This window comes from Henningerozyma blattae, chromosome 1, assembly GCF_000315915.1.
Source record: "Henningerozyma blattae CBS 6284 chromosome 1, complete genome".
Classification (NCBI taxonomy): domain Eukaryota; kingdom Fungi; phylum Ascomycota; class Saccharomycetes; order Saccharomycetales; family Saccharomycetaceae; genus Henningerozyma; species Henningerozyma blattae.
In genome coordinates, this window is record NC_020185.1 from 1,534,319 (window position 1) to 1,550,560 (window position 16,242).

A 16,242-nucleotide genomic window follows, 5' to 3' on the forward strand; every position below is an offset into this window, starting at 1 on the left:
TATAAAAATACAGGAGTATATAAAAATACAGAAGTATATAAAAATGAGCTCCATTTATATTCCAAAAAATGAAGGTTACATAAAAATATCACTCAGTACGTAATATTTCACGCTCAATATTTTTTTACCATCCCTGTATCTTAGTGCATATGCCAGAACACTACTGTCTTTTTACTCAGATCTTTGAAAGAAATTCAAGACTAATCAGAAGGTATTAAATAAAACTTGACTTCTAACGTTAATTTACCAACAAATTTGTCAACAGAGTGATTAGCTAAAATAATTAGCTCTCCACCTCTGTGATTTCAAGGTAATACACCAAATATTTATACTACATTAGGATACTACGAATCAAATTTCAAGAGTTGATGAACAAATTCTGAATTCAAAAAATATTCTGACTTATAGAAGTTAAGTCCACCAACGTCCTACTTGGGTGATAACTAGGGATATCGAATTACTGTAGCGGTATTAATTAGCTCAGCAACAACTTCCCGCACAAATATCTACGTTGTTCTAAACAGAAGGGAAGAAAGATGTCAAACCCTAAAAAAAATCTAATCTTGCCAATATTAATCATGAATTATTATCAACTCTTATTAATCCAACAGTAAAATAAAGTAAGAACAACCAGATAACCATGCATCCCACAGTTTCGGCGTATACTGAGAACTTGATGCAAAACTTGTTAAAAGGATGCATATACTAAAACATAAAGTTTTCCAGCAAATAGGGAATTATGCGTAAAAGAAAAACTCTGAGGTCAATAGGAAAGGGTTTTCCCTGTCTTAAAGAAACCAAAGAAATATTTCCATTGGTCCAATTGCCTGTAAACTTGGGAAAAGAAAAAGAGACACACCTATAAAACCAATATTTATTTCAATACAGGTAGAATGAAACCCCACTTTGTAAGACAAATATTTCAGTTCATATCTTATAATGCTCCATTAGACAATAAAAGTAACAGAAAAAGACAGACATGACTGAACAAAAATATAATTGTATCCTCCTTCGTTCTTTACAAATAGTCTTAACTTCAAGTTCTTTCAGGAATGCATCGAATATGGAATTATCCAAATTTTTCAGTTCTAATATATATTCCTACAAAAGACCCCACAGTTCTGACTGAGTACTTAAAAAGATATCTACAACCTGACACCACACTGTAAATTTCTGCTGGCCTTTCTCAGACTTCGATTTCCCGAAATGGTATCGGCATTATTGCAATTTCTGGGAGAAATAACCGAATCCCTTAAAACAAATTGGGACACATATTTCCCACAGAGAATGATTCATTGAAAGGTCGGTTACTATTAATGAATTGCTATTTTTAGCCGCCTACATATTATAGTTAACTATCTAAATAGAATATGCCAACAGTATTAATACAAAGAAAAGTGATAAAGAAAGGCAAAAACCATCTTAGAACAATTATAAGGATCGAAATGACGTATCTAGTCTTTAATAACAATACTAGTAGCGTAAAAATGTGTTGTTAAATATTTTGGACATTTGGCCACATCAAGACTATGCAGTAAAAAATATCACTTTTTTTTTATTTTGACTCTATCATGTTTGTACTTCTTTTTTTGTCTTCTTTTTATTGTCACTGGCTCAAGAAGTGTCTTGGAAAATTAAGTTATACAGGATATATCTTAGATATAGATGTTTTAAGTAGCGATTCCTCCGTTCTTGAACAGTTTTTGATCCACTAAAACACTAATGCAACGATAATAAAGATGTTTTCAATTTATTTAGGAATTTCAGTTTCTGAAGCCCTTTCTCGTTTTCTATTAATGAGACATCTAGAACCATTGTCGTAGCTACTCTATCTCTGCAAAGGGGTTCCTTTAGTTACCATTAGTGGAGACCTCTTTCAAGAGCTCAACCTATAAAAAATTTATTCGACGAAGATCTTTGAGGATCGTAAACAAAAAACTACTCAAACAAAGAAAAATTGGTGGTTTTTATTTAGTTTAGAATGTCTAAACAAATCGGAAATAAACTGTCTGCCGATGCTTACGTTTTGAACTCAAAAAGTATCCTAATTTTACTCTACAATTGGAAATGTTATCCTTCTAACTGGTATCCTTATACACTCCATTGACGATGACTAGCTGAGAAAAAGAAACAAACAAGGTATATAAACGAATGACATTTTCTTGTTGATAACCCTTACTTAATTTCAATCATATTTTTTTTAAAAATAGCTAAGCAAAGTAAGGCTTGATTATCTTATCATACACATTGATTTTAATATGCAATTCGAAAAAACTTTAGTTGCCGTGACTTTACTCGCAGTCTCAAAGGCTGCTGCAGTACCAGATGAACCATATACTACATTAACTCCAACAGGTGTGTATAAAGACGCTTCTAGCAATTACCCTTCAACTTTTGGAATTAACGTCGTTCCATTGGCTGCTGCAAACGCAAAAAGAGACTATAAAGTACAACATAAAGTTGTCGTTACTAGAACCCATGATGTCACAGTCACCGTTAAGGGTGAACCAACTACTGTAACAACTAAAGTTGATACAACTACAACAGTTGGAGCAGGAGCAGCAAATACAGAAGGTACTCAAAAGTCAACAGTAGAGGCTATTGACACTGAAGTACAAGCTACCCAAAAACCAGCAGAAGATACTGTTAAAACTGATACCCAAAAGCCAACAGCTAAAGTCACTGTGCCTCAAAAAGTGGAAGAAACATCTACTAGTAAGACTGAATCAAAGCCTACTACAACAGTTACTGATCAAAAAACTTCAAATAAGGATACAAAAACATCAGATAATACTCTAAATGCAGTAAGTTGTAAAAATAGTGGAACCCTAGTTGTATCTTTAACAGATGGGCTGTTAATTGACTCTAAAGGTAGAATTGGATCCGTCGTTTCCAATAGACAGATTCAATTTGACGGTCCACCACCACAATCAGGCTCAATTTATGCTGCTGGATGGGCTCTTACTCCTGATGGTAATTTGGCTTTAGGTAGCCAAGACATATTCTACCAATGCCTATCCGGAAATTTCTATAACATGTATGATCAACCGATTGCTGAACAATGTGAAGAAGTGCATTTACAGGCTATTGAATTAGTTGATTGTTAAGCTATTTGATTTTTTAACTGTCACTCTAACACGTCCGGTTTTGAATAGTATTTGAGGCTTTCAATTTTTAGTTTTTAATAATGAAGTTTGCAGAAGACTCAATAATGGTTGTTCTTTCTTTTTGAATATTTATGTACGTATTTTTATCATGTGTATGACAATATTTTTTTCACATATATATTATTATATATTTCGATATAAATATTTAACATTTAGTTATTTCTTCGTTAACTTTGAATAAATTTAATTTAATTTTAACATTAATTATTTTAGACTCCTCTTGAAAAAAAGTAGTTACAAAAGCAAATACATTTAATAGACAAAGTAGATGTAAATTATAGAAAAAATTATTATATCATAATTTCTATAATCTCTTCTTTTCTTAATGACTTATCATGCTCATCATGAGTCCATGATATAGTAGCATTTATTTTCTCGTCAATTCCTTCAATTTTTAATATATTCTTTAAATTTAATTCTTGTGTTTCACCCACACACATATCTTTCAATGGCAAAATGTCACCTCTTATTGATAAAGAAATGTTTCTAAAGTTATTTTTATGACATTTCTCTATTAGAGATATTATTTCCGATTCACAGCTGGAATCTGGATTTATTGCAGAGATATCATAACTTTTTTCGTTTACTAAGATTCTCCCTAAACTACTTAGTGATTTATTCAAATTGTTGCTGTCAAAATCTCCAAATAACAAAATATGTTTCTTATAGTCTTCTGGGTTTAATATCATGCTCCTCATATTTAATCTGTAACATACTTCCAATGTCTTATCCAAGGCTTCTTGCTTAGTAGAAAATATACTTTGATTTACAGATGAGATACTATTTATAACATCTTCCCAACCATCCCAATTTTTATCAATAGTACCTACAAATGTTCCAAATTTACCAACATTACCGGCACCATCTTTTCCAATTGTCACCAAACCTAATTGATCTTCATCCTTCAAATTATTTATGATTGCTCTTATATTTTTGATAATATTTCCAAAATACTCTTCCTGATTCATTTTCTTTGAAGATGAAAGATTAATACAAACAATGAATTGTAATTTGGTTGATACGTTAAAATCTTCCCACTTTGGCTTTAGTGAAACGCTTTCTTTGTTAGCAGAAGCTAGTTCCTTTTTGTTAGCAGAAGCTAGTTCCTTTTTGTTAGCAGAAGCTAGTTCCTCTTTGTTATCAGCTTGTTTTTCAACATCTGATTTGGGAATAATGTCCCAAGCAGTTTCAGTCAATTGAAGAGAAGTTTTAGTTTTCAATTTTTTAATATTCTTAATACAATATTTCCACTTTTCTAAAATATGTGAGTTTTGTTTACAATCAAAATAAAAATAGACCTCTGGTAAAGCAGTACTCATAACATCCATTAACAGAGTTTTATTATTCAATTTTGAAATATTTGAAATATTGGTTAACGGGATCTTACCTTCAATACTTGACAAAACAATATCATACAAAATAATAACAGACTTGAATAAAATTGCTATACAATTATATTGCCATTGGCTACCATCTGTTGAGTATGCAACTTTATCGAATAATAATACATCATCATTTTGCATCCCAACTAAAGTTGTTAGGTACTTATTTGCATTAATATTATCCCTCAATTTTTCTTGATCAACATTTTTGATATTAATTGGGGTTTTAATGGTTAAAAAAGGTTTTTTGGAATTATAAGTAATTTGGAAATAAGAGGTATTATTTTTATTCTTCCCTGCTGAATTGAATTTCAACGGGGTTGATAGAAGGTCATCCATTGTGTCAGAACTTAGGCAACTTCTAGAGTCCTTATAATCAATAAAGGAATAACTCTCATCAAAAACGGAATTGCTCACATGATTAGATGATACAGTTACTGCTGGTGAGAATTCTTCTTCATTAATCGATAGTAAGGGTGCTTTGAAACCATTATTAGTCAAATCTGCCGTCTTAATAATCTGATCTTTAGGTGTAAAATTATCTCTTAGCATTAAATAGGAATTTGAATTCATTTCCACAAATTGTTCGACGATACTCTTAGTGGAATGCTCCAAGGTATGTGCTTTTGAGATTATTCTAGATGTTAGATTTTGAAAAATATCCTCATCCTTAGGCTTTGTTGTAATATTGCATATAGAACAAATTGGGTAAGTATTGTCTATACTAATAGAACTCAGAGATAGCGAGTAGCAATCAAAATGACATACATGATCACAAGCCAATTCTATTGCCTTTTCTCCTGCAAATGAACTAGTCAAGTTTTCGTTACAGAGACAACATTGTTCAGTTACAAATTTTCGAAGTCCTGAACTTGAGAATGTAGAAGTATTTCTTGAATGCATTGATTCATTTCCAAAAGAGTAAATACTGTTACTTCTTTTCTTGGAATGCTCCAGGATGAAAGCTGCATCTTTATCGAGAGGCTCAGTTAACAAAATATTTGTGAGATTTATACCTTTTGTGGAGCGAGTTGGAGTTGAAGAATGTATAGAATTTTGGGTTGAGCTGCTTGATAATTGGAAAGGAGAATTTAAACCTGTTTGTTCGGTTTTTAGTAAATTATTTTTCATAAGAGCTTTGCTCGAATGCGAACTCTTTTTTGAGCTAAGTGGAGGTGATAGTGGCTTTGTAAGGTTTAAAGGTTCAGGAAGATTTTTCCTCTTAGCCATTCTCTTTCTAGTAGTTGGAGAAAATATTATTGGTTCTGGTACAGATTCTTTTTCAAGTATTGTGGAAAAATCCAATGATTTTTTTCGAAGACTAGGAATTCTTTCCAATAGTCTTGGCTGTTTATTCTGCTTTTCTGGATCATTTTGCACACTGGGTGGTGTGTGTAATTTTTTACTGGAATGAAATTTTGTTGGAGTTTTTAAATTCAGTTGCATCTTGAACTATTATTAATTAGGGTATCTTTAATTATAGAGGAGGTATACGCTTTTGCTAAATAAAAAATAAGCTAGTCACAAGTAAAATTTTAATTATTTGATGTGATATATATATATATATATATATGCAAGAATACCTCTCTGCCAATTTATTGGTATAAGCTGATAAATCGATGGAACTCCAAGATCTAATTGATGTATTTAGTGTCGCATTAACAACCGATATCCTAAAAAGGCAAATTAAGTGCCGTTACTGAATTTCTCTGCCGTTTCATCTGAGAATGAGAATTGCGCGTAAAAAATCACATCAGTTAATTTTTCAGTAACGCGGCATTATGCAGGCTTCTTGAAACGTCCTTAAAACTAAGGCTTTTGAAACCTCAAATCAATTAATAGACGAGTGTTTGTTATAGGTAAATAAGCTAAATTGCCGATGAAGATTTCATTTCCTGATTTTAGCAATGATGCATTTATATTTCCCGATGGTAAAGGCACTTACAAGATCATTATTTCAATAACGATCATTATATAATTTATCATTATCAAATTTGTACAAGCCTTCCAAAAAGAGATAAAATATTGATCTTATATATACTAATACGAACTTATGCGTCAATTGAAAACTCTGAGAGTGAAGCGTATAGGAAACATAGATGAAATTAACCCTAATCAGTTCCTGATTATTTGTAACCTTGGTACAATTTTCAAAGGACAAAAATTTTATTAAAAACGCTGAATAAAAATTTTAGTTTTTACAAATAATTGTAAAATATATCGTTTTAAACTACATAATGTAAAAAGAAGAGGAGAGGCAAATTAAAAATGCGATGTGCAGTGGGAATATATTAGAATATATAAAATACATTTTTTTATTTAAATAGTCAAAGATACTCACATTCATACTTCAATACCGCCGACAATAAAATACTGAGTGCTTTAAGTAAGATACGTGGCTATATTAGAAAGAATAATATAGTAAAAACTCTTTAATAAATAAATGAATTATTATACTAGTTAAATTTCTATCTTTTTTTTATTTTTTTTGGTAAAAAAAAAGAGACAAAAAAAAGGTAGAATTGTTAAAAGTCTTAATTATCCAAAACTTTGAGGTCTTATTGATGCTGACAGAAAAAAAAAGTTGTATTTAAACCGAATAAATCAAGAGGATGTGTCTTTAATAATACCATATGGTTTAGTATAAACATCCTCTGCTTCTCCTACATGACTAGTACCTTTCACCTTATAAGTACTAACTGCTGGAATATTAGCTTTAATCGTAGTAACTTTTGTTTTATAAGCTCTTGGTTCAATTTTTATTAGAGTATGCAATGGAATAGATACCCAAGGAGATTGTTCTTGAGGAATATTCATATAATATGCGTATATACATCTCAATACAGCTTGATGTGTTATGATCAATATATTTTCTTGGCGTTCTAATTCCATAATCACTGGTTCCAATCGTAATGCAACATCTCTATACGATTCACCACCACGATATCTAAATTCGTATTTGTTTTCATCTCTTGCTTGGAAATCATCTGGATATTTTTCTTCAATTTCTTCATAAGTCATACCATCACAAATCCCAGCATCTAATTCATCTAATGCTCTCCATTGAAGTTTTTTATTGGTTAAATATTGTGCTGTTTGTTGAGTTCTTTTCAAAGTAGAAGTCCAAACCACAATATCTTTTTCTTTCAAACCTGCACTTTCTTTAACAATAGCTGGTAATTTTGAAGAATATTTCTCACCTCTTTTACTCAAGAGTGAATCTCCACCAATCTTTTGCTCCAAATTATAAAGAGATTCCCCATGTCTTGATAACCAAATACATCTGGGTTTCAAATCCAAGTTTAAGATGTAAAAGACAATCTTACTTTGTAAATACGTTTGTATTTTATTGATTAGTATTTCTTTGGAACCACTGTTGAGTTTTACAAAAGTTAGATCCGAATCTTTTTCAAAATCCAGAGGTTCATAATTTTTCTTGAATTTATTAATATTTTCCATAACTTTTTGCTTTGCTTCTAATGGATCCATATGTTTATATTCAATGGATTTACGACCCATATCTTTGACATTACATTGAACGAAATCTTCATCTTCAGACCAGCTTTCAACAAAGATTGGTTGGATATTATTTTTTTGACAAAATTCAATAATGCTTCTCCTTCTATTACTTGTAATGTTTGTATCATCCAATACAGCAATAACACCATTTTCTGATTGGAACCATTTTCTAATTTGTTCAAGAGCCTGCTCCTCAATAACTTCTTCATCTTCATCTTCGTCATTTGATTCGACACCTTCATTAATTACACCAGTGTTCTTATTAAACTCTAAGGCATGTGGGCTAAGATGACCGCATTTCCTTCTAAAATCAGCAAAGGTAAAACATTTAGCCTTTATAGATAACCAGGATAAATACCCTACTAATTTTTGAGAAATGAATGTCTTACCCCTAGCTGGCAAACCAACCATTACCACACAGATCCTATGATCTGTTGGGTTACTAATCTTATAAAATGCCATACTTTAACTAATTGCTTTTTTAATATCCCCTTACTATTTCCCAATGATAGGCCTTTTTTTTGCTATCTTTTTTTTATTTTTTTTAGAATTGTTACTTAGCAAAAATATAATATTTAACTAACAAATTGGTAATCTGTTTACACTTTCAATTTGTGTTTATTAGTATTATTATTATTCTTTTTTTTTTTTTTTGTTCTAATGTATTTATTTTTAGAAACAAGCAATATACCACGAAACCTCAGTTTAACACGACCAGTATTGAAAGTACTTTGATCACTTTGACGCTCTTGTAGTCAACCCTTTTTAGCATCTACTAAACATTTTAAAATGACTATCTTCTAATAGGTTACCCCAGAATTAAAATCTCTAATCACCCCAAACTATAAATTCTGGAAAGCCGATTCTCGAGTGGGAAATGTCGTTGCAAATGTCAGATTCCAGATTTGGCTCCTTCAATTTGCAATGAAATTTGATATTCGATAAGCGATTTCCAGGCCATTCAAAATTCGGTTTTGAGTTTACAAAAGATGACAGTACAGGCCGGATCGGACACAAAATACAGAATAAAAGAGAATAATAGGGAATAATAAGGACTAATAAGGAGTGGGTTGTGACTATATGATGCTAAAAACGTTGACCATACTTAGTTCAATTTACCTAATTGTAGATTGTTTTTACAAACATTTTATCTATCTTAAATGAACTTGCAAATGCCCCCATTGTCAACAACCAAGATTTCATAGGTTTTAGTTAAAAATTTTCATTACATATGCATTGTTATTCTAAACAGGTAAGATATATCTATATATGATAATTCCAGGCATTCACTGCAAAGATATCGGATGTCTTTTGATCTACTTGTAAGAAAGTTATATAAGCCCGATTTTTCGTTCATTCAAACTTTTATTGCGGCGTATCTACCATCATAGGCACGCTTGCCCGCGATATATGCACAGATTCGTTTAAAGCCGTCTATTGGCACCTGAGAATGCTCTGTAACGTCCTTAGGGACATGATTATTCTCTTGAGAGGAGGTAGGATTGGTTGTAGGGGTAGTATTTATGGCTGCCAAATCCTGTTGAGAGATTTCAATTACGGTCCCATCAATACCACAAACAATGTCATGAGTTTGGCCCTTTGTAGTATTATTTGCCGAGGTTTCATTTTCACCTAAGCTTCTTTCCATTTCTAGAGCTCGAACGTTTGTCTTGATTAAATCGATTAGTCCATTAATATAATTGGTACGAACTTCGGTTTCATGTAGAGCATCTGTTTCGAAATAATAAAGACATTGATTTAATAACTCAAGCATTAACTGACAACTTTGAATGTTATCCATGAGAGAATCTGCCAGTCTTAAAGAACGTTGTAAACATTCCATAATACGCTTTTTATTCAAGTTATTTTCAGGATTAACAATATCATATTCTTGTACCTCATCGAAAAAATTCAGTTTTGTTGGCCACCATAAATGAGAACAATAATATAATGCTCTACATTGTTCTTGTTTCTTTAATAATTTCGATGCATGCAAAGTGCATCTGATAATCAAAGATTCATAACGTGACTCCTCATATAACGATCTTGTACGATGCAATGTTTGAGTTAAATAAACTAAAGATTGATATTCTAACTTCGATGAACCTAACGCCTCTTCAAAGATAGAGAACGATTGAGATAAGAAATCATATGAAATTTCACTATATTTCATCTGATCTGCTAATAATGCAGTTTGTAAATTTAATTTAAATGACAAGTCTGCAATTTCCGGATTATTAGTTGACAAAGATATTTTGGCTAACTCATTTAAAAATCTTGCGGTATATTTGAATGTTTGATTAATTATTTTAATAAATTGTGGATCAGCAGAAGACTCTTCATCCTTATCATTTATTGTTTCGAAGTTCAAGATATAACATTGTCTAATTATCCTCCATAAATTGGTGATAAGAATTGGATATGTAAATTTAATATTCTCTCCTCCTTTAAAGTACCAATTTCTAAATGTTAAAATTAATTTTAGAATTTTTTCAATATCATCCACATCATGATTCTTTAATAAATCTTCAATGGGGATTAGAGTATTAAACATTTTCGTTATATTTTCTTGTTCTTCCATTTTGAAATAGATATGCTTTTGAAATTGTAAGATATTCATTTGATCTCTAAGGATTTTACGATCTTGTACTAATTGTTGGGAACTGGCTATGTTGTTAGCATGTGTATTAGATTTGGAGTGTGGTCCATTGTCTTTTAAATGAGTTACATTTGTGTTTTTTGAGTATGACTTTAAAGTTGAGTCCTTTCCCAAAGTGGATGAATGTGTAACCTCCTGTTTAGGTGGATGAGAATTAGTACGGTGATTGATAGAATCGTCTTGAGAACTTGGACGTGATGTTCGATCAAACTCTTTTAATTGTTCACCAATAGTCTTATTCGATTGTTGATCTTGTTCATTCGTTGGCAAATGGTTTAGCTTAGAACTGACTGGTTCAACTTTCTTTACTATTTTATCTTTAGATAAAGTAATTTCTGGTTTGGGCAAATCCTTCAATAAAGGTGTGAAAATTGTTAATATAACTCCTAACTTTTGAGAAGTATCAATGTTTGAATTTTCTGTTTTATATTGTTCATCAAATATGGAGAAGTTATTGGAAAGTACAATTTTGGACAATAAGAGATTTAATAATTGCCTATTGTATAAAGGATTGCCATCATCTACACTATTGGTTATGATTGTCCTATATGGATCTGAATAGATTAGTAGATTTATAATCAGTGAACTTTTTTCACTTAATGATGAGAATTTAATATTTTCAAATGCTAACAAAGAAATTACATCATTTTTAATAACATTTTTATCATCTTTCACCAAAATATCTCCACTGAAAATCATGACAAAAATTTTGAAAAGAGTGGATAAATTCTTCAATTTATTTGGTAATGAAGTCACAACTAACTGTATAATACTTTCTAAAAGTGTAATATATTGGTGTAAAGAGATATTTAATTCTTTTTCATTAATGGTATGCAAATAACTCCAAAATATTTGGAAAATTTCTTGCCCATCAGAATCAGAAAGAATATTAGTATCTTTTGCGATACTCTTTTTTGATTTTTCTTCAATAGAAACTTTTTCAAGGCCTTTAGTAATACATTCATTTTCTTGAGGTTTGGCACCATTCCCTTGTAGATTTAGAGTGACAATCAATTTTGAAACAATTCTTCCAATAGGTGTTGATGGTAACAAGTTCAAAGTTGAACTTAATAATGATTCTAAAGTAGACCTATGATAATTTGAGGGAAAAATTTGAAATAATGCTTCAAATAAATACTCCTGAGAAAATGGATCATGAGATTGAATGATATTGTTTAGAATTCTTGGTAATACAGTCTTCTTATAAATATCTAGACTTTTGTTTAGTTTTTCCTTATTGGTTTCATCATCATTATCAATATGCTGATCAATTAAAATTGCTTTAATTTCAACCAATTGTGAAGATACCATTATTTTTAATTGATTTCTTTGCTTTAATCTTAATCGTTTTTCATCAAATGAGCCAATATGTTGTAACCTAACCCAGAGTTTATTCATTTCTTCAAAATTTGATAAAATAAATGAACAATTTTCAATAATATAATGGGATTTGATCAATTGATTTTTTGTACCATTATATAGGTAATATCTTACAAATAGACCTCTTATTGGATGTTGCTCACATCTTGTCATTTCGGTTAAATCTTTCAAGATTTCATAATATGGCACATCTTTACATTGTAAAAGACAAATACCGACAGTAATCATTAAATAAAGTCTTGGTATTACATTACCAATGTATTGAGTATAGTCATAGACCTCTACCAAATCTAAATCCATAGTTTTATTTTTCAATAATAAATATTTAGAAAGAGGTGACAATGACTCGATACATAAGGATTGAATTTTATAATATTGTTCTAATGACCAGACTGAATTTCTTAAAAATAATAAAAAATTTGTTGCATGTTTAAAAGATTTGATAATTTCATTTCTTTTTAGACATCTTTGCATTAGAATAGTTTCTTGTTTTATAATTGATTGAACATATTCAAAATGTTCAGTGTTTGCCATTGCTATTTTTATGACTGTTTAATTGTTGTGCTATGTTTAAAAAAATATTTTATTTTAATATGATGAACTCAAAGTTTATAGGGGTGGCTTGTGAGAGGAGTTAAGAGATATTTATACTTCAAGCTGGAACCGTATAGCCAATAATTAAATAAACTCCCTTTCAGATAAAATTTACCTCGCCAATTCACTACTAATGATTGAATAACAAGTCTATCTTTAATACTGATTAAAATATTACTTAAAAAAAATACTTTTAAGTATCTATAGAATTAAGGAAATTCGATCATTTCTTCTTTATTGAAATCTACAATTGGAATTTCCGGGAAATTGAAAAATACCTAAATTTGTTAACGTAGTTAAAATATAAAAAAAAGAGTTATACGGGGTTCGAATAGTTAATTTGATAGAATGTTAAGTTTTATAATAAATCAAAGTTTAATTATAGATAGATACGTTAAAATAAGGAAATCCAAGAACACTTTGAATATATCGGCAAATAATGAACGAAAATCGTAACAATAGTACAAATAGTAAGAATGAAATTGATAGATTAGTAAATAAGATATTTAAGAATCAGAATAGCACAAAATCAAATGAGATTCTTAAAGAAATCTATTCTAATAATGAATATATCAGGAATATTCAACTAAGCAAATTAATTAAATTAAACGATATTAAATTTCAACGGAAAACTGTGCTGCCGATGAATGATTTGTATATAAAATATTATAATGCAAGTGATTATGAAAATAATAATTTACAAAGAGAAGCAGAAATCATTGATCGTGACTTACGAATAATAGAACTGACTATCCAATCAATAAAGGAAAATAACAATATTAACGAAAATAATAGAAATGATATTACTAATGCAAATATAACTAAATAAAACTAATGCCAATAAATTATGCTAAGAGAAAAATAAGTATGAATATGTATATATATATGTATAATTAGCTAGATATATATTTTGCTAGCCGCCAAAAGTAAACTACAAATGATTGAGCTATTATCACAAACAGCATGATTAGAATTTCCATTCAGAATTAAGTACTGTCAGTAAATCTTGTAAATTCATAGCGTGTGATAATGGCTCTTCATTAATAATTAACTTGGCATATAATTTATGATACGAATGGTAGTCTATTTCTTTGAACATTTTTCTATTTAATGCATGCTTATTAGTTAGATCGGATATCAGCTGATGAGAATGAGAACTTAAAGGATGCTGAATTTGACTTGAAGAATGATGTTTATGATGTTTTTGTTTTACTTTTCTAGGCGATAGCCATTTTTCCCGTTTCATTTTGAACAATGTTTCACCTTGAGTGAATGGCTTATTTTGATGTTTAGACTTTATCCTCAAGATTTGACAATCTTCGACCAAATCCAATGGGGAAACAATAACAGTATGATTTTCATATTCGTATTCATTTTTCAGCCTAACATCAAACGGATAGGATATATGATGATTCTCAAATTGTTCAGACCCAATTGTACCGGTTCCCTTACTAGGGAAACTATTTTTACTTTTGGAAGTACTGATCGTACTAATGGCGTCTGAAAAATCGGTATTTGAGTGAAGGATACTAATTGGAATTTGATTATTATTATTTTTTGAAGGAACACTTGTATTATTTTCTACTTCTTTTGTTTCAATTTTTCTAATTGAGGGAGTTAAATTAATATTAGGCAATGAATTGTTTATATAATCACTCGAGTTTCTATTTTTAATTGGAATTGATACAACAGTTGCTTTTGAAATTTGTGAATTATCTGCTACATTTGATAATTTTTTATTGAAGTATGCCTTTACTATTGGATCAGTTAGTGAAGAATTCGTAGTAACTGAATTTGAATTTGCATTTGAATTTGAAGCTGAATTCGAACGTTTCTTGGAATCAGAACTATTTGATAAGTTTAAACCTCTACTTGTCGTATTTTGCCTTTTTGATAAAGTATGAAATAATTTTGATTTTGATTTACTATTATTTTCATCGTCTACAGTTTTTTGCTTTTTTGATGCTTTTTTATTATTGAATAGTTTTGAGGTCCAATTGAATATTACTTTAATTACTTTACCAGGCGTTTTCAATCTCTCCATGACTGGAATTTTTAGTAAATAGATTGTCTGTCTCTTATATATTTTTTTTTGTTATTATTTTTCTTAAAACCTTTTAGTTTTTATGAGTCTATTTTAGAATAAATCTTGGTCCATGAATTGTATTTATAATTATATATATAATGCACTTTAACGCGGATACCAGAAGTACCTTGAAGATTTATGGGATAATAATAATATATATTATTAATGCTAATATATTTACCAATTTGTTGTTTGAAATGTGTTTTTAAAATCAGCAAATATTTCTGCCACAAAAAGAAAAGAAGGTAGCTTGATTTAAGAATGCTATCAAGCAAAACACTAACAAACTATTCAAATGATTCAAAATATAAATATAATCTATGTATTCAAAATATTGCTATAACAATCTAATGACAAATTGACTTGAAAAATACAATATCAAATAATAACAATAATAATTGCAGAAACAATTCAATGTACTTGAAAATGGTATTAGTAAATTCTAATTGGTCTTCAGCTTGGATAGAATCTGTCACACAATGAAATAAAACAGTCAACTAAATTCAGATTGGTATAATGATATTAATTATAAGTCGAGTAAATGATTAATAGACGAAGATAAAAAAAAACAACGACAAGAAATTGGAATAAAAAGTAATGCATGCTACTAAAGTTAAAGAAATTTAACCAAGCTCAGTGAATAAAATGCATGTTTAAAGAAATTTAAAGTTTAAACAAAATAGAGCCATGTGCCTAAAAAAGGATAGAATTATTCAATGGAAAGTTCCAATTCTTTCAGATAATTCTTGCATTAATCGGATAAAAAAAAAATACTAATGAATGAGCACTGATAAACATATCATTAAAAGGAATAAACCAAGAAAAAATAACCAATTAGGTCAAGCCTAAGCCTAGACCTTGATCAATTCACTATAAAAGTGTTGCCAACTCTTTGAATATCATACGAAGCTAAAAATATTGAATATTCCATAGTTTCACAATATTCTCGATGGTGCTGTTCACATTATAACCATGGATACACACCCTCTTTCTATTTCTCCCTCGTATATACATTCACACAAGTATCATAGGGTTGCTGTGCCATTACTTGAAGTAATATCATTACCACTTGAAGTAACCAATGTATCTGTCCTGCTTTTATAGGCAAGCAAACGTTTATCCTTGAAATACTTGACTGCTGTGTTACCAGTAGTATTTTTGTTAAAAATGCTAAGAAAAACTTTCTGACTGCTTATCCATATACTCCCTAATCAAGCAATTAGAGATATTATTAATGTCATCATACATTACAATTAACCTTATTGGGCAAAATGTTCCAGGCTGTTCTAGGCCAACATTTTCCTACAGGACCACTATTTCTGACTTTACCCGCTAATGGTGCGGCACAATTGTATGTCCGTAATGGGCAAGAGCGAAGAAGTCTTCTTTCTAATTTGTGCCTGATGATATAGGCCAATTTGTGATGAAATAAAGGTATCGCCCTTACGTTTCCTT

The 16,242-nt window shown here is 30.1% G+C and overlaps 6 protein-coding genes across 6 annotated transcripts; 2 read left to right on the forward strand and 4 right to left on the reverse strand.

The window, feature by feature from the left end:
* Nucleotides 1-2,258: 2,258 nt before the first annotated feature.
* On the forward strand, nucleotides 2,259-3,107 carry TBLA0A06230 (uncharacterized protein; the record flags this gene model as incomplete). Its single annotated transcript, XM_004177886.1, has 1 exon — nucleotides 2,259-3,107. One exon carries the CDS (start codon nucleotides 2,259-2,261, stop codon nucleotides 3,105-3,107), a length of 849 nt encoding a protein of 282 aa, XP_004177934.1.
* Nucleotides 3,108-3,457: 350 nt separating this feature from the next.
* FAR1 (cyclin-dependent protein serine/threonine kinase inhibiting protein FAR1) lies at nucleotides 3,458-5,995 on the reverse strand (the record flags this gene model as incomplete). The annotated part of the gene is made up of 1 exon (XM_004177887.1): nucleotides 3,458-5,995. The coding sequence occupies one exon, from the start codon at nucleotides 5,993-5,995 to the stop codon at nucleotides 3,458-3,460; it is 2,538 nt and encodes an 845-aa protein (XP_004177935.1).
* Nucleotides 5,996-7,153: 1,158 nt separating this feature from the next.
* On the reverse strand, nucleotides 7,154-8,530 carry FBP26 (fructose-2,6-bisphosphatase; the record flags this gene model as incomplete). The annotated part of the gene is made up of 1 exon (XM_004177888.1): nucleotides 7,154-8,530. The coding sequence occupies one exon, from the start codon at nucleotides 8,528-8,530 to the stop codon at nucleotides 7,154-7,156; it is 1,377 nt and encodes a 458-aa protein (XP_004177936.1).
* Nucleotides 8,531-9,425: 895 nt separating this feature from the next.
* TBLA0A06270 (vacuolar protein sorting-associated protein 35) lies at nucleotides 9,426-12,641 on the reverse strand (the record flags this gene model as incomplete). Its single annotated transcript, XM_004177889.1, has 1 exon — nucleotides 9,426-12,641. The coding sequence occupies one exon, from the start codon at nucleotides 12,639-12,641 to the stop codon at nucleotides 9,426-9,428; it is 3,216 nt and encodes a 1,071-aa protein (XP_004177937.1).
* A 499-nt stretch (nucleotides 12,642-13,140) lies between these two features.
* Nucleotides 13,141-13,530, forward strand: BLS1 (Bls1p; the record flags this gene model as incomplete). Its single annotated transcript, XM_004177890.1, has 1 exon — nucleotides 13,141-13,530. One exon carries the CDS (start codon nucleotides 13,141-13,143, stop codon nucleotides 13,528-13,530), a length of 390 nt encoding a protein of 129 aa, XP_004177938.1.
* A 138-nt stretch (nucleotides 13,531-13,668) lies between these two features.
* Nucleotides 13,669-14,745, reverse strand: TBLA0A06290 (uncharacterized protein; the record flags this gene model as incomplete). The annotated part of the gene is made up of 1 exon (XM_004177891.1): nucleotides 13,669-14,745. One exon carries the CDS (start codon nucleotides 14,743-14,745, stop codon nucleotides 13,669-13,671), a length of 1,077 nt encoding a protein of 358 aa, XP_004177939.1.
* Between the last annotated feature and the right edge of the window lie 1,497 nt (nucleotides 14,746-16,242).